The following is a 23,756-nucleotide window of genomic DNA, read 5'->3' on the forward strand; positions in this document are numbered from 1 at the left end:
AAACGAACGCAGACACGACGGTTCAGGAAGACCGCGGCTCGCTCGCTAGCTTTCACGCTACCACGGCACCGGCGGTGGATCTCGACGTCGATCCTCTCTTTATTCGCGCGTCATCTGATTGATAAGGCGGTGAAAATGCCTCGAATGGGATCGTGGCAAAGGGGCACCGGTTCACACGCCACGACCTTTGTTTGGAGGGGGCGTCACCGCCTTGCCGGATCACCACCGCCAAGTTGCCATTTGCAAAATCGCAAGTCAGGAGCGGTCGCTCTCGGGGGAGAAGAAGAGGTTCTTAAAGTAAACGGCAGACCAAGTGCTAGTCTTCCATAAGCACTCACATGATTCGTACGTAGTCTTAAGAAAAGTACCATGATCTGTACTACATCTGATCTGACAATGACTGCTCAGATATTCGGATGTCCGCGCCGAATAATTCAAAGGGGTTTTGTTAATAATAGGAAATTTTAGTGCTGACGGTCCTCTAGATATATATATTAAGCAGCCTGATCTTAACCTTAATCCCTGGGGATGTTCCACGAAAATCGCAGGTCGACGGAAAGGAGAGAGGTGGATTGTATGATTATTAGGCCTACAAGAACATGTTATGGATGCAGCATCAGCATAAACAAGCAGGACCGTCGCAAACAGAGCATCTCTACCGTACAGCAAGGCTTTGCTAAAGCATGTGCAATTATGCATGCATCAGTGAATAGTACGATGATTGCACTATACGTCAACACCAATGGGAATGACACCCTTGCAATATGATTACCACCTAGGTCAACCAGTAGATAAATGGATGACAATTCAAGTTAACAGCAGTAACGAACAAATGTTCGACGAGCATTGTCTGCATGTGCTCGAAACCGCAATTGTTATCTATCTTGATTTTAAATACAATAGATATCATCAGATGAATAGAAAACAAACAAATATCAAGCATGCAGGTAAATGTGGAAGTTCAATGCATAGGTGCCCATGGGTGCCCACAACCAACAAGATCCAGTGGTAAGATACCTATGGGTGCCCGCAACCAACAAGATCCAACAGAAAGCACACGAATAACATGTTCAAGGCTTGGAGCTTAATAAGTTTTAAACTGGATAATGCATAGACTTGTTGGTTAATATAGCCCTGAAGATTACATACTAGAAACGGATGGTCACACTAACAGTCCTTGGAGATTCATGAACAAACCAACTTCATTTCAGGACCTCACACTTTGCACCTCCTAAGCACTGACATAAGAAACAGCATATCATCCATCTTGAAAAGACAAAGGAACAAGGGTTTCGAGGCAGAATGGGTTCAATTTGTCTCCGTCTTCTCCAGGGCTGAAAATGAACTACTGTCAGTTACAAAAGAAATAACAAAGGAAGCAGCAGAATATAGCTTACGAAGTTACATAACAGCATCAACTTACTGTTGTAGTTGAGCAACTTCTCGATGAGATCAACATGGGTCATGAGCATACGGCGGCAGCAGTAGCGAACCAAGCCCAAGGCATCCAGAGCATCCCTAAAAACATACAACAGCAGAAAGATGGATAAAATCAGATTTCAAAATAATAGTTGTACGCATTATATACAATATTAACAATAAAATTATCTAATAAACTATAACCGATGTCTCCCTTCTAATAATTCTAATCTCTAGAAAAGTAAAAAATAGGTAGGGTAAAGATGCTCTTCTAGTTTTCAGGAACTGTATTGATAAATAAGTAGTGATTTTCTAGTCTTGAGCATGGGGAACAAAAACATGGACACAAATGTCAAGGTGGAACACCATTGAGCAAAGATTCCAACATTTCAGAAACCAAGCACCTCAGCCACACTCAACGGTAGGCTCCAATATGTTGGTAATTCCAATATGTATGTAAAATAATTACAATTTTACACCATGAACATTTGTCTTGTCATTATAGTGTTCATTAACAAGAAACACCATGCAAGTGTGTGAAGGCGGTTTGGCGAGAGCAGAATCTGGAAGAGACCCGCCTATTGTTGTGCGACTGTAAGGACTCTTTCCAAGTCATAAATGCTGTTTGTGCACTGCCAGAAGAGAAGAAGCACCGGGTGGCTGTACTCCTATGGGACTGGTGGACTACGAGAAACAAAATGAATACGGGTGACAAACAGAAAACAGCTCAGGAAGTGAGTGGGGTCATTAGCAGACACGTTCAAGACTTTGAGAACTTGCAGGCTAGGGGCAACACACAAGGCATGCAAAAACAGTCCTGGACTGCCCCTGAGTCAGGTCGGGTACAGATAAACATGGATGCGGCCTTCCTTGCGGAGTCAGAGGTGGGTGCTTGGGGTTTTGTAATTCGGGATGAGATGGGAAATTTCCTAGCAGCGGCGGCTGGGAAGATGCAGTATGTCCGGAGCCCTCTGCAAGCGGAGATCAGTGCATGCATGAAAGCTATTGAGGGCGTGGCAGATCTGGGTGCTCAGCGTATCATCCTTGAATCAGATTGTCTAATGATGATCAATGCGCTCAAGGGCCGGGACTACGACACAGCAGAGTTGGGTGTTCTCTTCAGGGAAGCTAGGAGTGTATGCCATGTTTCTTTTGGTTCCTATGAGTTCATGTTCTGTCGTAGGGAATGTAATAGGGTTGCGCACTCTCTGGCGCAATTTGGTTTGAGGGCTGCTGTCCCTTTTTCTGTTTGGGCTGTGGAGGCCCCAGACTTTGTTTCGATTCTGGTTGACACAGATGGTGCGCCAGCTCTAAGTGGAATGAATTTTATTCCTGCTCAAAAAAAAAACCATGCAAAGCAGGGGTGGGGAGTACATATGGCTAATCTGATGACATTTTTTACTATATTATATGTACCTCGCTGCGTCCGATAATAAGAAAATATAATACAATCGCATGCAATAAAAATTACAGTTCATCCCGAGCTTCTGTTTTTTTGTCTTTCTAGTGTCCATTTATGATACACAATATTATTCCAACATAACATTACGACACAGCATGCAGAGTATGGAGAGTACACATGGCTAAAAAGGTGAAATATTGTTTTACAAAGACTACAAAGATTAGTATACTACCATACTCTTAAGTACCTAGTTACGTTCGACACTAAGAAAATATGATAAAACTTTAACAAAGGGAAAAACACGTAATAGGATGCAAACATAGCAACTATCATCCATTCTTAGCCATTTGGTTTAACACTGGAATAATTCTAATTGCTCCATACATCCCAGTCAAAGTGACAGTTCAGTGAAAGGGCAAGTAGAAGGCTTATGAAATATCTAAAACAGGGAAGCACCACACTAGTAAGGGCCCCCAAATGCATCAAAAGATGCATGACACAGCCACTAGTTTTCAGTGTTCATGCATTATGGATCAGGTACGCTATGGTGTTCAGTGGTGCACCATGTACGTCACAAGATATACAGCATACTAGTCTTCTAGCTAAAAATGAAAAGAAGCCGACATTGCAAATGCAGGCTCCCTCAAGGCCATCATCCACCAAATCAGGATCAAAGGCAGAGCCAGTACAATATGCATAATCAAACCAAAGCCCAGGAACCAGGATGCATAAATGTTTACCCCTCAGTGTAATCGGCCTGGAGAAGATCGAGGTAGTGGTCCCACTTGTTCCCGATCACCTGTCCAAGCATAAAAACTGATCTTGTGAGTTGATCTCTTTCTTCAGGCAAAGGCCACGAGTTCTCCCGATTCATTATACGAATATGTAGATAAGAAAAAACATGCAGAGCTATTCACAGAAGTTTAAAATGGAATACTTTTCAGTAAGCTTAACCCTAGAAAAATTGATGTGAACTACACCCTAAGAGGGCCATATACGATAAAACATCACTTGGTTATTTGAGAGGATCAATGAGAAAAATCTTAGTGTACCACCACATAAACCTAGAAGAAGAGTGTGGATACCCCCTAAGCCGCAGCGTGGGGGTGATGGGGTTTACCTTGCCGCAGGTGAAGCAGCGGACCGGGATGATCATCTTGGATCCTCCGCCTCCGCGTTTGCCGCCGCCGCTGGAGAAGAAGGAAAGGGGAACAAGGGTTTTCGGGACGAAGGCGAGGGTCAGTGAGAGGATTAATCTACAAACGGTGTGATAGAAGACATGGAAAATGAATGGAGAGGGATGGGATTGCACATCTGGACGAGCTCACCTTGACCTTCTGGAGTGGCGACGGCGGGGGAGAATAGCAGCGTCGCCGGCGGCAGGGGTCGGCTGCTGGCAGGTTGGGGCGGCGGGGGAGAAGGACGGACTCGCGGTGCCGGGGAAGGGCGGCTCGAGGACCAGACGGTAGTCGGGGTCGCCGGACGAAGCTCACCGGCGACGAGAGATGGCGGCGTCGGGACGGCCTCGTCGCTGGCGGCTAGGGTTGACGAACGACGAGTGGCCGAGGACAGAGGATAATGGGGATCGGGATTATTTCGTGCTTGTCCATCGAACAGGTAAAGGCCACTTCGCGGTGGCATCTGATCGTAAATAAGCTTAACTCCAGGGATCCCGATGGGAAATGATTAGATTCAACCTCCTCTCCCGCTTCACCATCGGCGTCGAGTACAAGATGGAGCTCAGGCTCTGCACTAGTACAAGATGGAGTAGCAGTAGCAAGTTCCTTTCCTAGTCGTTCAAGCACTCGTCTGGAGGTACCGCAATTGTTCATCTAATTGGACGCAACTGTTCATCTAATTGGATGCTGCTAATCAAGGTCATTGCACTGATTAGATGCTCATGTGTGTACTCCAGAATTTTGTGTGTATAATGTAGTAAGATTTGTTGTGTGTATAATCACTAGTAAAAAACAGGGCTTTCGTTCGGCCAGAAAAAAACATTAATCCGGTTGCGTTACGAACCGAGACTAATGTGAGCATTAGTCCCGATTCAAGCGGCGAGGGCACCGTACAGGCATTACTTCCGGTTCAAATGGGACCTTCAGTCCCGATTGGTGCCACGAACCGATACTAAAGGGTGCGATGCCCATTAGTACCGGTTAGTGGCACGAACCGGTACTAATGGGGTTGAGACCTTTAGTACCGGTTCGTACCACGAACCGGTACTAATGGTGCAATTTTCAAATCCTACCCCCTCCCCCTTGTGTATCGCCTTTTCAGTTTTGTAAAAAGCAAAAGAAAATGATAAAAACTTCAAAAGTTAAAATCCTTCGAGATGTAGTTATGTTACCACATCTATTAGTTAGGAAAATTTTAAAACTTAAATTTGGACATGTTTTGCAATAAGTGCAGGGAAAATGTTAAACGGCTATAACTTTTGCATACAATGTCAGAAAAAAATGTATAATATATCAAAATGTTCAGCACGAAAATCCGCATCCGATTTTGACAGCCTATGGCCTGTTTGCAAATTTTTAGAATCCTCAAATTTTAAAAGGAAAAAAGTTATGCTCAAATTTCAGTTTTTTTTTTGAATTTTTGTTAAATCTGGTCAAACTATGGTCAAACTACTTATTCAAGAAGTATTAGTGTTACTAAATAATTATTTCAGTTTTTTTGAATTTTGGTCAAATCTGGTCAAACTGTGGTCAAACTACTTATTCAAGAAATATTAGTGTTACTAAATAATTGTTGTTCTTTAGAACAATAGTTTCAAACTCAAACAGTGAAATGTGTGACTTCATGCTCAAGCTAAATTCCTGAGGGTTAATAGGATTGACATCTTATTATTGTCAGGAAAACAACAAGTGTAGACTTAGAAAGGAGGGAGAATAGAACCCAAAAGTTAAGCGTGCTCAGGCTGGAGTAGTGAGAGGATGTGTGACCGTTCGGGAAGTTAGATGATTTGGAATGATGAGGGGTGATTAAAGATTAGAGATTAAATTGAGCAGTGATGAGGGGTGATTAGAAATTAGAGGTTAAAATAATTCAGAAATTTGAAAATCAAAAAAATTAAAAAAATCATAAAATTTTCTTTAGTACCGATTGGTGTTACCAACCGGGACTAAAGATGGACCTCCAGGCAGCGGCCACGTGGAGGGCCTTTAGTCCCGGTGCGTATAAGAACCGGGACTAAAGGGGGAGGCTTTAGTAACGACTCTTTAGTCTCGGTTTCAGAACCGGAACTAAAGGCCATTTTTCTACCGGTGAATGTAAGATTGCTCTTTGACTGTCTATAGGAATGCTGCTGCTGCTATTGTGTTGACTGTCCAAATTTATAAGTTTGCTGGTTGGCAATCACCCGTCTACTTTCTGTGAAGTGCTCAATACTTGTCAAGCATGTTATTTTTTTTTAGTGAGAAGTAACTGACATGCCTCGATATCTTTAGACTGCATGTATGTCCCGTTTACGACACAGATAGTTCCTGTGTGGGATGAATTGGTCCTTAAGGTTCTAAAATGTTTATGTGAACATAGTGTTAGTGTTGTACGGACAGTGAATCGTTCATGTATGTGAAGAGAGTGTTATTCAAGTTTCCTTCTTTTCTAGTATGTTCCATTGGTAGTGATGCTTAATTGGCAGCATGTAGTTTAGCTGACTGACACACTTGTTGGCCATATTTCTTCAGACGTTTTGCTGTTTTGAATGATTCCTTCCTGTGTTCGTTATAGTATTAAGTTGTATCTTCCTTTCAAAAATCCCCATGGATATGCTTACCGTCCGACTTTTTGGCAATCACCCATCTGCCTTCTACCTTCTGATGCACCGTGAAGTGCCTTGATATATTTAGACTGCACTTATGTCCCATCTGCAGTACATATTTCTTGCGGGATGAATTGATCCTTAAGGTTGTGAAATGCTCATGACAGATAGTGATGTCTGGTGTCGTGGTGACGTCGACGGCAGATGAGACTGGCAAGATATACACAATGATCCCTCCTCAAGATGGGATGAAGGAAAATGGCAGCAGCGGATTCTAGAGTGTGCGCATGTGGTGTGAGTTGTGGGCCGCCTAGACCGTTTGGTACTCTCAGATTGCCAGCCGGATGTCTTCTCGAGGCAACTAGATTAGATGGTGTCTATTGATGCGGTCAGGGTACATATTTATTCGCCTCAAAGCTGGCTTTGGTTGATCTTTGTATTCATTTTATCATACTTTAATTTTTTTTAATAAAGATAGTTGTATGCATCATTTTAATGAAGAGGACGGGGTAATCCTTCTTAAAAAAGACCCTATAAGATAAACTAGCGCAAAGTGTAAAAGCAAAACCAAAAGAGAGTAACTCTTTGCGAGAAATGAAGAAGAAAGCTGGAAGGTAAAATTGCAAACAAAGTGCTCCCGCGAACAAACTTCACGGGAGGCTGCTGATCCTAGTAAATGGAAGCTTCTCCCGTTCATTAACTGACGTCGACGCTGCATAAATTACTCCACTTGGCACGTCCAGCTGCGGGCTGATACACACTAGTCGTTCATATGCCATGCTTTTTTTTATTTTTTTTTCGTGTGGCTCATCTGCTACGCTACCCTTGCATCGACCTCGACCCCTCAAGGCCTGAAAGCTTCTTGCTAGTTTGACAGTTCATCATTCGATTTAACTAAGCCACACTGTGCTGTCGTTGACCAAAGGTGTGGCATGAACTGGATAATCAGTTAGCACACCATGTGGAACTGAGGCTCATATTTGACTTTCATTATTGCCAAACACTAAACATACTAGTTATTCGCAACAAAAAAAACATACTGGTCAATTTTGCTTTGCTGGCTAAGAATTTAAATACCGGCGCACACTTTTTTTTGACAGTTTAGGAATAGTACATATTTTGACCACATAGTAAATGTGTAAGTATTCAAAATTTAGGAAACACCTACACCCGATAAAAGAAAAGGTCATGGAACCACCCTCCCCACTATTGACCAGCGATCCACCTCAACAATCAACGCTCCAATTTTGACCAGACCCCCACCATCCCACGACACGATCGAGGACCCCCTTTACCCATCTGCAGCTGACTGATTGACAGATGGGCCCGGCGACAAGGAGACCTCGACGTGCGACCCCATAACCCCGACACGTCGCCTCTATCCCAGCAAACCCGCCGCCGACTTTCCCAGACTTTTACCGCCCGCCTTTCACCCTCTCCACCCCGCCCCCCGCCCACCCGCACCCAGCCACCCACTGGCAACTGGGCCCGCGGCCCGCTGGTCCCACGAGCGATATATCTCGTGACGGCCAGGGCCCACGCATTCACCCGCCCAGCGATTCGAAAAACGGGAAGGGAAATCAAAACAGCGCAGCCGAAGAGGGGGGGGAGGAGAAAAAAAATAACTGCGACGAGCACACGCACGCACCCGTCCCTCTCGCTTCTTCCTCCTCTCGTCCCGGTCGCTGTCTCGCACGCCACATCGCCGCAAGCAAAGGCCAAGGAGGACACGGTGGCAGGAGCTCCTCGCGGCTCTCTCGGAGCGTCGCCGTCGGCGTGAGTCGAGCGGGATCCGGATCCCGCGCGGCGGAGCGATCCCCGGCCGCCCCGCCGGATCGCCGGAGACAGTGTAAGTAAGCAGCGGGCGGTTACCGCAGCTTTGATTGAGTCCGGCCGCATGCGCTTGAGTTTATGAGTGATTTTTTCTGCCGTGTGTGTTCGCAGTTGCTGGTCTCCATCTAGTTGGGGATTTTGTTGGAGTCTGAGGCGGGATTCAGAGATGGAGGAGCTGCTCGGCACGGAGATCGGGAAGCACGACTACGACTGGTGATGCACTAGACCAATTATTGCTCCCGTTTGGCGGTGATCTGATTCGCTAAGTCTGTGTGCGATTTCATGTTTCCCCCCTTTGCCATCGAACTGCGAATCCTCGGTCCAAGCTTAGTGTAATGGCTGCGATGCTGTGTTGGTTTTCAGACGTTTTTGAATCTGTGGTACTGCCCCAATCATATGGTGGGGTATTGTTGGTCGTGTCAGGTGTGATTGTTTCTGGTTAAGATTGCATGATACCGAATAACTGAAGCAGCTTGGTTTAGTTAGGATTAGCTGCAACCGGATGGTTGGTCGGTGGGCTCCTTCTTAGCGGAGCAAAGCATGGGACATAACACATACTGTATGTCACTTTATTACTCATCTAAACATGGGAGTATCTTGGAAAGGCAAAATAGATAAATGCCACTGCAATTAGGCAGGCCGATAGCATTGCCAACTTTAGGATATCCTAAATTGGATACTGCACTGATACTCCAATTGCACTGCCACAGAGTTATTGCACTGTCAAAGCCATGTAGGATTAACTGAAGGTTGGCCCGGCAGCAACTGGCGATCCATAAATATAGCTGATTAATTTCCAATCTTAGTCTGGTTGAGTTGCCATTTTGTGTATAATCACTGCAGTGTTTCAGTTGCAATTATGTAGTGACCTATAAAACCCGGTACCACATCTTATACTGGGGTGAGATGATTAATGACCATCAAGATGTAGGCTAAAGTTTATTTGGATGTCATTCGCATGACCAGTGCTTGCCAAAATATGTGGTGTTTTGCTGTTGGATGAGATATATGCTTCTCATGCTGGAGTGTTTTGTGCTTCGGCTTAACTTTTATGATTTACATAACATGTGAATGCATTCCTCAGGCTTCTTACTCCCCCGGGAACACCCCGTGCTCCTGCACTGGAGGTTGCTGAGAAAGCCCCACCATCAAATGTGCCTAAACGGACCGTCACTAGATCTTCCTCAACCACCAGAGCATCAAGGGTTGGTACTATTTGCTTCAGATATCTTTGCATTCTGGTGGTTCAGCTTTCATTATTAACTTGTAGTTTAAAGGAAGTATATCTTGCTTTATTGGCCTGTTACATGCCTGTCAATGTCCCTCTATGCACATGTTACGGGTTGTACAGATAGAACTAGGAACGCACTGGGTCCAGAGTTCAAACCTCAATAGGTTCAAGACTCACGACTAGTTTGTGCAAAACTACAGTCACACAAGCACGCAGGCGGCATTGGTGTCCGTTTTGATACCGCATGCCTGAATTGAAGAGGTTGTCATGAACAACGCAGCGAACTTATAACTGACCTATAGTAATTAATAGTCGAAGTAAATCACTGGAGTCATTCAAATCCTGCCTATTGAATGCACCATATCAGCTGTGGCTATTCACTGCTGCGTATTGTTGCTAAGGTGTTAGTTTTCCTCTTTAGTTTTTCATCACTCGGCATAGTTCAAAAGGGGTTTGCAGGAGGCTACAAGGCCAAGGGATTTCGTTAAGTTCTTTTATTTAGTGATACCGTGGACAACAATGTAAAATAATGTTTTGAAGGATTCTATGTAACTTGAATAGTTGTCCAGACCCGTTACTTGTGGCCTGCAATCTCACCGTAGTAAAAATGCACGGTCTCTATGGCCTTTTGGCTGACAACTCTCGCATGGATCTGATCTCCCGCCCAGCCTCCACAGTCAGCGGCTAGCTTCACTGACTGATGGTTTTTGGCCATCCATGCCGTCCCAGCAGTGTTGCGCAAGGGCACTTCATCCCTCATCCAGTTCACTATTTGAGAGATTTGGAGGCACCACAACGTGCAGGTCTTCACCAGCGTGCCCCCTGATGTGCACTGCCTGCTCACATGCTACTGTGTGGGTAGATGCCGGGGCGTCAGGCCTCAGGGAGATTATTCATGCTGCCCATGCCGTGTTGTAGTCTTCTTTGGTGTTCTATTGGCTCTAACAAAGTGCTAGCCTAAGCCTCAGGCTTGTAACACACACTCCTTTCTAATTAATGCATCGGCACGCAAAGCTTTTGTGTTTTCTCACAAAAAAAAACTGATTGCTGATCTTACAAACGCAGATAAAGGTGAAAGAAAAGTTTTATACATCCTGGGAAATTCATAGGATATTGTAACACATCTTAATTTCAGGCTTTGCAGGTATAGATTTCAATTTTATGGACCATAATATCTTGGTAAAGTTGCAACGAACTCTATGGAAGTGAAAAGGAATCATGTTAATTTAGGCAAACCTCTTGTTCTTTTATTTAGGCTATTATATGAAGATCAACAGAATACATAGCATTCAGGTGTTTGGTCGATTGTCTGTACCATTGGACTTCTGTTAAGTAATTTTGGAATGTTTTGCAATGTTACACATGTCCTCTCATGTTCATATGCTAAACCTTTCCTTTTGTACAATCTACGGCAACTATTGTCCAGTGAAAGCAACTGAGTCCAATGTAGTTTGGAATGGGGCAATTCACATACTTGGTATAATTGTATTGCACTATTTCTCATCTAACCAACCATAGGAACATACTTATCTGTACAACTTTTCCTTAACACCTATTATTTCTTAGTTGGCTATATGGTGCTGATCAGTGATCAAAACTAACATAAATGCATCACGTTTTTATTTCAGCTTTCTGTTCATGAAACAGAGAACGGGCATTCAGCAGCTCCCAATAGACCAGTGCGAAGCATGTCCCGACCTTCAAACAGGTCATCAGTGCTCACTCCAAGCATTTCTTCTGTCAGTTCGAGACCTACTACCCCGACCAAGAGGACTAGCACTCTTCCCTCTTCAAAGCCATCAGCTCCAGCTTCACGTCCAGTGGCAGCACGATCATCTACTCCGGTTAAAACCCGTCCACCTACCCCGGTCAAAACTCGTCCATCTACTCCAGTCAAAAACTGTCCTTATGGTTCCGGCTCCATGGCCAACTCAACCTCTGTGAAGAGCACATCTGCGCAGAACTCAAGGTCATCAACTCCAACCTCTCGGCCCCGAAGCGTTTCCAGCTCATCATCAAGCACGGCTCCTTCAGTGAGTCGTCCCAGCTCATCCTCTGGTAGAATTCCTGCAATTGTTCGTACCAGCTCTTCCTCAAGTACAGCTTCAGTGACCCGTTCTAGCTCTCGATCGTCTACACCTACACGCCAGCCTGCCATGCGTCCATCAGCTGCATCCATAGCTCGCTCACCTTCAGTTGGGAGGATTTCTGGTAGCAATAACTTAACATCTAGTGGACGATCGGCAGCCAGCCGTGGTCGAATGTCAGCACCTTCCTCAGCACCATCATCCCGTCCAAGTTCCCCAAATACACGTCCGCGAGCTCCAGTTAGGCCACTAGATATTCCAGATTTTCCAAGTGACACTCCTCCTAACCTAAGGACAAAGCTACCAGAAAGGCCACTCTCTGCTGGTAGAGCACGGCCAGGAATTGGTTTGGGAACCAAGTCAACCCTGAATGCTGAACCAGTTACCTCAGCTCCTGTGAAGAAGATATCTGTGCCTGCTATTACTCGAAATAAGTTTTCTGATGCACCATCCAAGACACCTTCTCTTACCAATGGACACCAGAATCGACAAACTGAGAGATCTGTTATGGACAGTCAGCCTGCTAGACCCTCTCGGTCTGCCACAAGTGAAGAAAATGGATTTGGCAGGACAATATCAAGGAAGTCACTTGACATGGCAATCAGGCACATGGTATGTTCAACCCTCATACTTACATTATCTGCGGCAATGCCATTAGAGGTTGACAACCTTTCTTTTCGCTTATGTGATGCTTTCAACAAATTATTGTGTTCACTGCATGGAGTCATCTCTAGACTAATGACTGGGATGCTCTAGAAGAAATTTAGGATGGTTTGTGAGCTGTAATATAAGCCTATAACCTAGTGCACTATTAATTTGATGCAGTTTACTAGCAATTATAATAATACTTGGGGGTATTATTTAGAAGAAACTGAATTGCCCTTATTTATGACAGGACATTCGACATAACCTGGGCGGCATCCGTGGCGCATCTCTGTTTCCTCATAGCATCCGGTCTTCGGCTCCCAAGGGCCGTTCAGCTCGAATGTCCGATCCTGGCCATCACACCTCAAATGGCGAGCACGACGCATACACCGACAGTGGCAGCATCAATGGGCACTTCTCCGGTGATTCCATTGGAGCCCTTTCACACTACGGTGGGAGCTCAACTGATTCCCCAGACAGAGAAAGCATGGGAACTAAAGAGACGCTGAGCGAACTGGATATGTATGGCAGCTCAAGGTACGAGGAGATGCTGCTAAGGGAGGACACAAAGAACACGGACTGGCTGCACAGCCTCGATGACAAGTCGGACCAGAGCCCCGTGTTCGATCACCGGTTCGAGCCGCTCCCAGAGCCGTTTGGTCCTCTGTGATTGTTATCGTCTGTAAAGGTTTCATCTGTCCGGTCGTTTGTTTTGTTCTTTGCAGTTGCGAGGCTGTATTCTGCTCTTTTTAGATGAAGGAAGATCTTTATTGCTCGACGGCCTTTTTATTGATAGATGCATGCACAGACACACCCACGCAGAGTTGTACGTATGTTGTTATCTCATTCGGTCTGGTTTCCCTTTCCCCCGTCTTTTCATGTATCTGCTGAAAGATGCCAAGATTGTGGGGTTTTCACAATGTACCACTAGCATCTGGAGATTGGAGGTTCCAAGTGTCGGAACACCACTATTTATGTTCATAAACTTTTTCTTACGAAAACACCGTCACCTTGTTCCTGGTCTGCCAGTGGTTTGCAAGTTGAAAGGGAGAGTATCTAGTGGTGTTGCAGTGCACTCACATGTTTAAGCTTCAGAGTCAACCATGATGGCCACGCAGTCGCTGTGATGTACGTCGTGATAACTGTTGATGAGTCACAAAAGTTTCCTAAATTTACTCCTCATTTGTCTGCCCAAGGAGTTCCATTTCGCAAGGAGGTCTTCTCGTTGGAGTTTACTTGGCTGTCTTTTGCTGTTAACTTTGTTGAAAATCTAAGATACTCACATGGCCATGTTACCACCTGCTTGCTGCCTTGCCTGCGTAGGTCTTGTCCGACGTGCTGTCAGTTTGGGGCCTCCGTGATCCGATTCTAGGTATGCGGTTGGCTGGCCTATTGATTATGCAATGCCAGTTTTGCAATGACAAGCGGCAGGAGACGCATAAATCCCATCCATTGTCAGCCCGAGGAGTGCCTGTATTTGGCCAAAGTATAAATACAATAGTGCAGTGTTATTTACTTGGCACAAAGCACTGGTGGTCCTTTCGTTCCCAGGTGCTCGAGGATGCCTCCCGATAACAGGGTGAGATTATTACCTTTTCAATCCTGCCATTATCCTAGTGGCAAAGCGGTACTTTGCAAGCTGCGATGGTCAATACAATAGTTTTAGGCTTTCTAGGTCCTAGGCTTCTGCTAGCCATGTTGTAGGAGATAGAAAAATGACACAGTACCAATCTACGGAGCACGAGATACAATACAACCCTCACTTCGTTAGCATAATAATCCTGGAATCGTAGGCCAAACGACCTGTGATCCACGGTGGCTCGGCGTAGAGCAGCAAATTATCTGAACATCTTCGGTATAGATTCTCCCTCTGAACTGTTACGGTTCGCCATTCGAGATGGGACCTCCTCGACAGCCATCCATATCCATTCCAGCCGCTGCTGTAGTGCTGGGCCTCTGAACGCTGGCGGAGATCTCACAGTCACAGAGACGTCGGCCAGCGACGAATATTTTCGTGCCGCGTCGGTCTCCTCCACCCCCACGGCTTTCACATTCGCCAACCACCGTGGTACGATCACAACCACAACAACTACCTGTAACATGAATCAATCAATCAATGCATGCTGCTGCTGCTGCTACTGCTACTGGCACAGCACCGGGCCAAGGCTCACGGCGATCGTGCAGGCGCTGCTCCCTCCGTCAGGCCACTTCCCCCATCGGCGGGGTGGGAACGAGCCGCCGCTCGCGTTACGCCGGTCGGTCAAAGCCGACCTGTACCGCTGTACGTACGTAGCTATGTACTACGCGTGAATGTTGGCGTCGATCGTACTCCTAGCTGTGCCAGCGTACCGCAGCGCGCTGGAACGCGTAGCGTGGAGTGACCGTTGTTGTTACGTAGGAGTAGTCGGCTAGCTGTAGCTGTAGGCCTGTAAATGCAGGCAGGCATTCAGGAGAGCGAGCCAGCAACTTTGAATGGAAGTTTGAACGGGATTAAACGGTGGAGGCGTGGCACGGAGTTATTATTCCGTGTCTGCTCGTGCTCGGTGTACATTTGTGGTAGAGCAGGGGGCACTGCTCGGTGCCCAGTAGGCCATCATGCCAACTCATGGCTTCGCCTCCCGGGCAGCTGTACGCAGGGTTTGGATCTCGTTTGGTACCGGCCCGGCCGGAACGCTGCGAGATGGCCGTGCAGCACGGCGGGCCTGTCCCTGTACCGCCGTGTCCCCCTCTCCTCGCCTCGCTCTCCCGACTCGTCTCGAAACCGTGGCCCGGAGGGCGTAAACAAGGTTACACTGGGTGTGCTACGTTACGTACACGTTGGTGCACGAGTCATAGGTCATTGGACTCGTCACCGAATTTAACTTTGGCCACTGGATTTAGAAATACCCGAAATAAGGTCACAAAAATCATATCAGCGGCACTGACGGTCGCCGCGTACGCTCTGGCCTCATGTTCTACCTACTACTACATGGCATGATGTTTGATCCTTTGACCGCCCACATATGTGCCAGAATGAGATTCATCGACGGTCATTGGACTTGTCCTCAAAATTCACTTTAATCATCGGTGTGCTATTTGATTGATTGATCACGATAGAGGCGATTTGGGAGGTGGTCGACGGACGATGAGGACAGGGGGCTCGGGTTTTGGGGGAGAAATACTACATGACTTTTTTCCCCCTAAAAAGAACCACATGCAAGTGGCCCATGCGCCCTTGATTTATTCTTGAATACGGTGATCAAAATGAATTTCGAGGACAAGTCCAATGACCGCACATGAATTTCACTTTGTGATTGTCCTATGGCACATACATGGAGAGTCAATCGGTCAAACAATATGCCATGTACTCCCTCCGTCCTTAAAAAAATGTATTTCTAACTTTGTTGGAGGGTCAAACTATCTTAAAGTTTGACCGAGTTTATGCAAAAATATATCAATGTTTGTGAAACCAAATAGGTAAATAAAAATATATTTTATCATGAATGTAATGCTACTAATTTCATGGCATAAATGTTAATATATTATTATATAAATACGGGTAAATATATAAAAAAATTGACTTTTCAACAAAGTTAAAAATACATTCTTTCAAGTACATGGGGAGTAGGCAGGATACGGAGCCAAAGCATACATGGTGACCGCGGGTGCTCACTGATGTGACTTTCGTTCCCGTATTTCGGGTATTCCTATGTCCAGTGACCGAGGTAAAACTTAGGAACGAGTCGGGTGACCTCTGGTGAATTTGAATATGATGGTTCAGAGCTTGGTGTAAAGAAAATGGGTATGCCCGCAAAATAAAATTAAAATGGGTAGCCAAAATGTTTTTTGACATATTCTAAAAGAATTCTTTTACTAGCATTACGATGTTTCCTTGTTTTGCAAAAAAAAAACAAGAAGGCTGAAAGACCATGTGAGCTTACACACATACCCTGCAGGTATACCAGGCTAGACCTGGCCATCCTCCGGGCCAGGCCGGGCCCGACCAAGACCGAGGTAGAAAATTCAGGCCTGAGCCCGGCCCGGCCCGGCCATCGGGCCTACTTTTCAGACCCAAGCCCCGCCCATCACAGCAAAAAACACACCGGCCCTCTTCAGTAAATGGCAAAAACAGCGGACCCAGGCCCGGCCCGACCTAATCTTCAGGCTCAAAACCTAGGCCCAGGCCCGGCCCGGGAGCAGCGTCAGGCCGGGCGGCCCATGGCCAGGACTATACCAGGCAAATTCCAGATGTGTGTCAACCCTCCCTCAGGGGCAAATCCGTCACTCTAACAAGTTCCCAGACTTTATTTTACTGCTCTACTCCAAAACAAGCGCCCGGTAACTGACGCTTCTCTTAAATGCACGCCAAATTTGCACACGCAGTTTCCACCGGCCCGCAGTGCCCGCACAGTTCTCCTCTCTACAGCACAGGCACAGCGCCACTGCCACCGCTGCCGCGTCCGTCATCCCCACACACATGTAACCCGCCCGACACTCTGCACCCGCACACACACACAGAGACAGTACGCAGCTCAGTCGCGGGCGCGCAGCGAGATCGCCACGCTCCCCTCCACTCTCCCAGCGAGCGCGGAGCGGCGGTCCGGCCGGCGCGGGCTCCGCCCTCTCCCTCTCCCCGCGCAATGCCGGCCGCTTCCGGCGCAGATCGGGCCGGCTCCTCACCCTCCTCCTCCTCCTCCTCCTCCCGGCCGCCGCTCTCGATCGGCGCGTGACTTCAGTCCGGGTGGGCGGAGGACGGCTGGATCTTGCGGCGGACGGCGCGAGGGAGGGAGGGACGGAAGGACGCGCTCCGCCGTCTCCCGATTTCCGCCTGCCAAGAGGTTTGCGGCCTTCTCCCTCCCTCTCTCCCTCTCTCCTCGCGTGGCCCCTTCCGTTTCTCCGCCGTGTTTTCTTGGATGCAGCGAGCGACGCCTTCGGATGCCTCCAAACCTCTCCCGCCGAGATTGGAACCCGGGCTCGATCCCCCCCCCCCCCCCCCCCCCCCCCCCCCGGTTTTTAGGAGTGGAGTAGATTAGCGCAATGTAGTTTCTTGGCCGTTGTTTGGTCTGCGCTTGATAAGTGCTCTGTTGTCGCTAGTTAAGCTTTGTTTTTGTTTCTTTAATGCCAAAGAGCTGGGTAGTAATTCCTTTTCTAGATGATGAGTTGGTGATTTTCTTTCTTTTCTTTTCAACATACTGGCAAATCTCTACTGCTGTAATCCTGTCTACGGAAAATCATCGACTGTCTGCACTCCACTCGGTCCACAGTCAGGTGTATGGATGCGTGTAGGCCGTGCCAGCGCAGGTAGCCCATGCAGCCATGAACACTTGCATTGATTTATGCCAGCCGGCCAGCCCCCACCGTCCCTCCAAAAAGATCAAAGACCCTACTTTCCTTCCTCTCCTTTCGTTTCTCGCTTTCTCTCATCCACCGGAGAGCTTTACCCTAGCCCTAGGCCCCCTGCCTTTTAGTGCCTGTGCTGTTTCTTTTGGTAAGCATCTACTCCCTCCGTAAACAATCATAGGACGTTTTAGATAGTGATCTAAAGCGTCTTATAATCGTGTGCAGAGGGAGTAGTACTAACTGGGAACACAACGGTAACATGAATTCAGGTGTGGATCATGTAAGGTTAGGTGAGTACGCTGGTACTGGTGGTAGTGTGCTGTGGTACACTTAAGGGGATCACCTGCCTCCACAAAAGGGAATCTAGCAAAGTTTCCTCTGGGAGCCTAGTTGAAACAAGTTCTTGGCATCATTTGTCCACTGTTTTTTTAATTTATGATTGCTTGCTAGTCCTAAGCTAATGTGCGTAATTTGGGTTCTGCTTTACGAAAAGGAGACCAATGAGTGATATGAGCCGGACAGTATGCTGTTGTCACATGCACATTATCTCAACTGCCCCCCGTTGAAATTTGAGAACCAATAAGAACCACCAGAGCAGTCAGCTTGATGGTGGGTCTTATGGCTTAGAGTCTGAGGAGACTAGAGGAAGAGACAAATGGAGCCTATGAGAGGGGAGCCTACTATGTAGTAGTTGGCAAATATGAGGTGTCTTGCATAGAATGCCTCACCATGGAAGCATTTCTCCCCTGGATCATTCTATTGGCTTATTCTGTTACTTAAGTATGCGATTGCACCAGCTTCTGTTCTGATCGTTGCAATTCCAGTTGCACTGCAAAGCGAACAATTTCTGGTTATGCCTAATGATAGCTAAGGTAGGTACAAACAGGAGAGTTCTTAAATGCTGCCCCAGAACTCTCAAGAACATTATCGTGTTGGAGGAGGTATGCTATTATTTGGCCAAATACAGAGCCGGTATGCAAGTTTGGTCTGTCAAAGCCCTGTATATGTATACTATTTGTTATCTGGCCGATGAACCCGTCTTTGGATGATCTAAAATGGCATTGATTTTAAAGCCATGAACATGCAGATGACAGTATGCAACCCATATACTGTTAATCGAAGGGAACATTTCAGTATCTCGCTTATCTAACTCTAAGTTCTTCTGAAAACAAGCTACCATGATAGATGGTTTTCTGCAACTCGTTAGGATAGAGTAGGGGAGAGAATCCACTATTAGTCCTTCCATGTTTCTATTTTTGCATATCTCTTGAGCATATTTTCTAGTTCTTAGGCAGTTAGTGCCAAAAGTATATTTAGGTGCAAAGTTTATGCTTCATGTTTTATATTCTGAATTCTTTCCTTCACTGCTTTTTAGGGATCTTCCTTTTACATGTACTATCTATTATTGCCTCGACGTTTTGTCGGCCACTTTCACTTACCTTTTCTTTTTCTCTCATGCTAGGAGAGTGAAGAGCTGATGAGAAAGCTTGGGCTACAGAGTTGAAATCTATTGGTTTCCAGCAAGTCTGAACAATGCAGCATCTTACACTTGCAGCATCTCTGTCTGCTGCTGTTCTCTTTGCATGCATCCTGTATGCTGAAAGTGCCGATCTGAACTCTGACAAGCAGGCTCTTCTTGCATTTGCTGCATCCCTGCCCCATGGCAGGAAGCTCAACTGGAGCTCCACAACACCTGTCTGCACTTCTTGGGTTGGAGTGACATGCACACCGGACAATAGCCGTGTACACACACTACGGTTACCTGCAGTAGGACTCTTTGGCCCAATACCCTCGGATACGCTTGGCAAGCTTGATGCCCTGGAGGTGTTGAGCCTCAGGTCTAATCGCCTTACTGTTGACCTCCCTCCTGATGTAGGATCTATTCCTTCTCTTCATTCCCTCTACCTGCAGCATAATAATCTGTCTGGAATCATACCAACTACACTTTCATCCAGCCTAACATTCCTAGATCTGTCCTACAACACTTTTGATGGGGAAATCCCATTGAGAGTACAGAATCTCACTGGACTTACTGCAATCCTTCTCCAGAACAACTCTCTTTCTGGACCCATCCCTGACTTGCGTCTCCCCAAATTGAGGCATTTGAATATGAGCAACAACAACCTCAGTGGTCCAATACCACCTTCCTTGCAGAAATTCCCAGCTAGTTCATTCTTAGGGAATGCTTTTCTGTGTGGGTTACCATTAGAACCATGTCCTGGAACTGTGCCTTCTCCTTCACCGACACCACCACCATCAGTGCCCAGCAAACCCAGGAAGAGCTTCTGGAAAAGGATCAGGACAGGTGTTCTAATTGCAATTGCTGCTGCAGGAGGGGTATTGTTGCTTCTCTTGATTCTTGTGCTCTTGATATGTATTTGCAAGCGAAAAAAACACACAGAACCAACCGCAGCTTCGTCATCCAAAGGAAAAGCTATTGCAGGTGGAAGGACAGACACCCCTAAGGAAGACTACAGCAGTAGTGTTCAGGAGGCAGAGAGAAACAAACTGGTTTTCTTCGAGGGTTCTTCATATAACTTTGACCTGGAGGATTTGCTGAGAGCTTCGGCTGAAGTACTTGGAAAAGGAAGCTTTGGAACTACCTACAAGGCTGTTCTTGAGGATAGCACCACAGTTGTGGTCAAGAGATTAAAGGAGATGGTGGTGGGGAAGAAAGACTTTGAACAGCAGATGGAGATAGTTGGCAGGATTGGCCAGCATCAGAATATTGTTCCGCTGCGTGCTTATTATTACTCCAAAGATGAAAAGCTACTGGTGTATGACTATGTCCCAGCTGGTAGCCTTGCTGCTGTTTTGCATGGTATGCTCTTTGTTTCACCTGTTTTATTTGCAATCAGTTGCCCATTAGTGCTTATGAACTTCTAGTGGTCTAGCCTATTCAAAATGTTTCTCCGCATTGAAGCGAGGATTGGTAACTCAGACTTAACTGTTGGCACTAGTCGGCTACAAGCATTTCCAAAACTTGGTTGGAATTCATACTGTATACACTTCGAAAGTCACACAGTGATTTGGAATGCTATTAGTGGGGGTGGCATAATGCTAGTTAATATGCTGAATCCTTGCGCTTTGTCCTTTTCTCTAAAATTTCTGTTATAATTCTGGTCACTCTCTCTTAAGATGAATCCTCCAATTTCTGTAAATAAACTGATAGCCATTAACCTTCTAGATATATGAATTTATTTTGCCTTTACCATTGTTGTTAAGCACTTGCAGACTGCAGTCAGATTGTGGAACTTTCACCCACAGTAGCTTATGCCAGCCGCAGAAATAGTGGTTGATAAGATTTAGTGTCCATGGTGTCTGTTGACTGTTGAAATGAATGACATTTGCTGCGGTTGACTTTCAGGGAACAAAGCCACTGGAAGAGCTGCACTGGACTGGGAGACGAGAGTGAAGATATCTCTTGGTGTGGCTCGTGGACTTGCTCATCTTCACGCTGAGGGGAGCGGGAAGTTCATCCACGGCAACCTGAAATCGTCGAATATCCTTCTGTCGCAGAACCTTGACGGCTGCGTCTCCGAGTTCGGCCTGGCGCAGCTCATGACCACCCTACCCGCCCCCGCCCGGCTCATCGGATACCGCGCGCCGGAGGTCCTGGAGACCAAGAAGCCGACCCAGAAGTCGGACGTCTACAGCTTCGGCGTCCTGCTCCTGGAAATGCTGACCGGAAAGGCGCCCCTGAGGTCCCCCGGCCGCGAGGACTCCGTTGAGCACCTGCCGCGGTGGGTGCAGTCCGTGGTCCGGGAGGAGTGGACCGCGGAGGTGTTCGACGTGGACCTGCTGCGGCACCCCAACATCGAGGACGAGATGGTGCAGCTGCTCCAGGTGGCCATGGCGTGCGTGGCCGTCGCGCCGGACCAGCGGCCGAAGATGGACGAGGTGATCAGGCGGATCGCCGAGATCCGGAACTCGTACTCGGGGCCGGCGAGCCCGCCGGAGGAGACCGGCGCCCAGGCGCCGTGAGGGCAGGGCGTGGAGATAAAAGGAGTCCCATTGTGTTTAGCATGCAGAGGTAGCTAGCTAAGCTAAGCTAGGTTGCATAGTTACTGGGTTGGTTATATAGATAGCTTTGAGCGAAAGTTGATAGCCGCTTGCTTGGTTGATTAGTGGAGTGCGGTTTCTGTTGATCCCTGATTCTTTCTTCGTTTCGGGTAATTTTTCTGTGCCGTTTTCGGAGTAGTGACTGGCGAGGCTACTGATCTGGATATCTGATGGTACTGCTGGTGTTTGTGTTGCCCTGTAATTTGGCATGATTTTTTTCTCCAGAGTGTGATTAATGGGATTCATTGAGTTGATCTTCCCCCCTGTTTGTCACCTGTCAGATTTTCTAGTTTGGCGTACGTAGAAGATTTGATTCGTGGGTCGCAGTTGCTGCCTTCGTTTTTAGTCAGGCGGCAACGACGTCGGCGGCTGCGCTCGCGGCGTTGGTTTTTCCGCCGTGGGCACGCTCTGGAGCGCGCGGGGACGGCGCGCCCTCCGTCGTCGCCGCCCAGCTCGGCACGCGCCTTTTCCAGTCTGGAGCACGCCGGTCGGCGGAGGACACCGCGCTCTTCAGTCCCCGTTCCTCCGTCGGCGTGAATCTGGCCGGTGGGTGCGGTGCGGCACGTGTTAGGATCGCGGGCACGTCGCGCTGGTGAATGCCAGCCACTCTTGGGTTCGGTCGGACGGACGGACGGACCGTGCCCTCGCCGCGCGGCAATCAAAGCTCTTCTCTTCTCTTCTCACCAGAGTACGGGACCAGCTAGGCAGCTACCACTATCTCCGGCGGGTCCACGGTTTGCAAGTGCGACGGGGATGGGCTCCGCTCCGCTGTCCACTCCACGGGCCACGGCCGCCGGCCGCGCGTCTCGGCCAGGTAATAACATGGGGGATGATGATGGATGGATGATCGCCTTCATTCGCCGGGACCGGGGAGGTCCTGTTGGCGATTTCACGTGGCGATGTCTGTCGCGGTTGGGTGTGGTGGACAGCCTGGGCAAGGGCGACCGACACGAGGGGCGTGTGCGCTACCGTACCGGCATTGTATACACTTCTTCGTCCAATATGATTATACAAATGCAGTCTTAAATGCATCATCTGCATGTTATTTTGTTGTCTGCATGCCTTCTTGCCTGCACGGGCAGAACCATACTGTCTGGTGTTTGGTTGCCTGCATGGATGATGATGGATGGATGATCGCCTTCATTCGCCGGGACCGGGGAGGTCCTGTTGGCGATTTCACGTGGCGATGTCTGTCGCGGTTGGGTGTGGTGGACAGCCTGGGCAAGGGCGACCGACACGAGGGGCGTGTGCGCTACCGTACCGGCATTGTATACACTTCTTCGTCCAATATGATTATACAAATGCAGTCTTAAATGCATCATCTGCATGTTATTTTGTTGTCTGCATGCCTTCTTGCCTGCACGGGCAGAACCATACTGTCTGGTGTTTGGTTGCCTGCATGTTAGTGGACAAATCCAAGGCATGATGTTTGGTTGTATGCAACGCCTGGTGTGTGGTAAGCTCTTTGGCTAGTTGGTGAGGTTAACAACACACTTCGGCACAACCATGTAGCACACATCATAAGCACAACAAAGTATAAACAGAGCATCAACTAGCATAATTCAGATATAAGCAGTATCACACTTCATAACAGTTCAACGCATAAACCATAAACATGTTCAAAGCAGACTCGATAGTACGCTGGAAAGATATGGCCCGACCCTACTCATTGGCGGCGAAGGCTTCGTCGTGCTTCCCGCACTTGTTGACGACCTCAATACCATCGTTATCGAAGATATGACCTTGAGGGTGTCGGGAGTGAGGAGCTTGAACGTCACCATGTAGCCGATCTTGATCTGATGAACGGCTGTGTGGGTGGCCCAACCCTGATCCAGGGTCACCCTGCCGTTCATCAGCTTGACCGTCACCTTCCAGGAGCAGCCGGTGTTGTTCCTGAGCTTGAACTCCGTTGGTACCACGATGAAGTGCTTGGTGAAGTCCAGGGGCATGGGATGCACTCAATCTTCGGTGCAAGGATGACCTTGCATAAGTGAG

At 47.5% G+C, this 23,756-nt stretch overlaps 3 protein-coding genes across 3 annotated transcripts; 2 read left to right on the forward strand and 1 right to left on the reverse strand.

Moving 5' to 3' along the window:
* Positions 1–1,067: 1,067 nt before the first annotated feature.
* LOC125545140 (DNA-directed RNA polymerase subunit 10-like protein) lies at positions 1,068–4,430 on the reverse strand. The gene is made up of 5 exons (XM_048709022.1): positions 4,150–4,430; positions 3,942–4,011; positions 3,562–3,620; positions 1,424–1,518; positions 1,068–1,334 (listed from the first exon to the last, which is right to left on the reverse strand). The coding sequence occupies exons 2-5, from the start codon at positions 3,975–3,977 to the stop codon at positions 1,309–1,311; spliced, it is 216 nt and encodes a 71-aa protein (XP_048564979.1). The 5' UTR covers positions 3,978–4,011; positions 4,150–4,430; the 3' UTR covers positions 1,068–1,308.
* A 3,753-nt stretch (positions 4,431–8,183) lies between these two features.
* LOC125545141 (uncharacterized protein DDB_G0271670-like) lies at positions 8,184–13,246 on the forward strand. Its single transcript, XM_048709023.1, has 5 exons — positions 8,184–8,433; positions 8,529–8,630; positions 9,502–9,622; positions 11,277–12,347; positions 12,631–13,246. The coding sequence occupies exons 2-5, from the start codon at positions 8,584–8,586 to the stop codon at positions 13,048–13,050; spliced, it is 1,659 nt and encodes a 552-aa protein (XP_048564980.1). The 5' UTR covers positions 8,184–8,433; positions 8,529–8,583; the 3' UTR covers positions 13,051–13,246.
* A 3,508-nt stretch (positions 13,247–16,754) lies between these two features.
* On the forward strand, positions 16,755–22,020 carry LOC125545142 (probable inactive receptor kinase At5g58300). The gene is made up of 3 exons (XM_048709024.1): positions 16,755–17,197; positions 19,162–20,520; positions 21,067–22,020. The coding sequence occupies exons 2-3, from the start codon at positions 19,233–19,235 to the stop codon at positions 21,681–21,683; spliced, it is 1,905 nt and encodes a 634-aa protein (XP_048564981.1). The 5' UTR covers positions 16,755–17,197; positions 19,162–19,232; the 3' UTR covers positions 21,684–22,020.
* Positions 22,021–23,756: the final 1,736 nt, after the last annotated feature.

Source organism: Triticum urartu, chromosome 3 (assembly GCF_003073215.2).
Source record: "Triticum urartu cultivar G1812 chromosome 3, Tu2.1, whole genome shotgun sequence".
Lineage (NCBI taxonomy): Eukaryota > Viridiplantae > Streptophyta > Magnoliopsida > Poales > Poaceae > Triticum > Triticum urartu.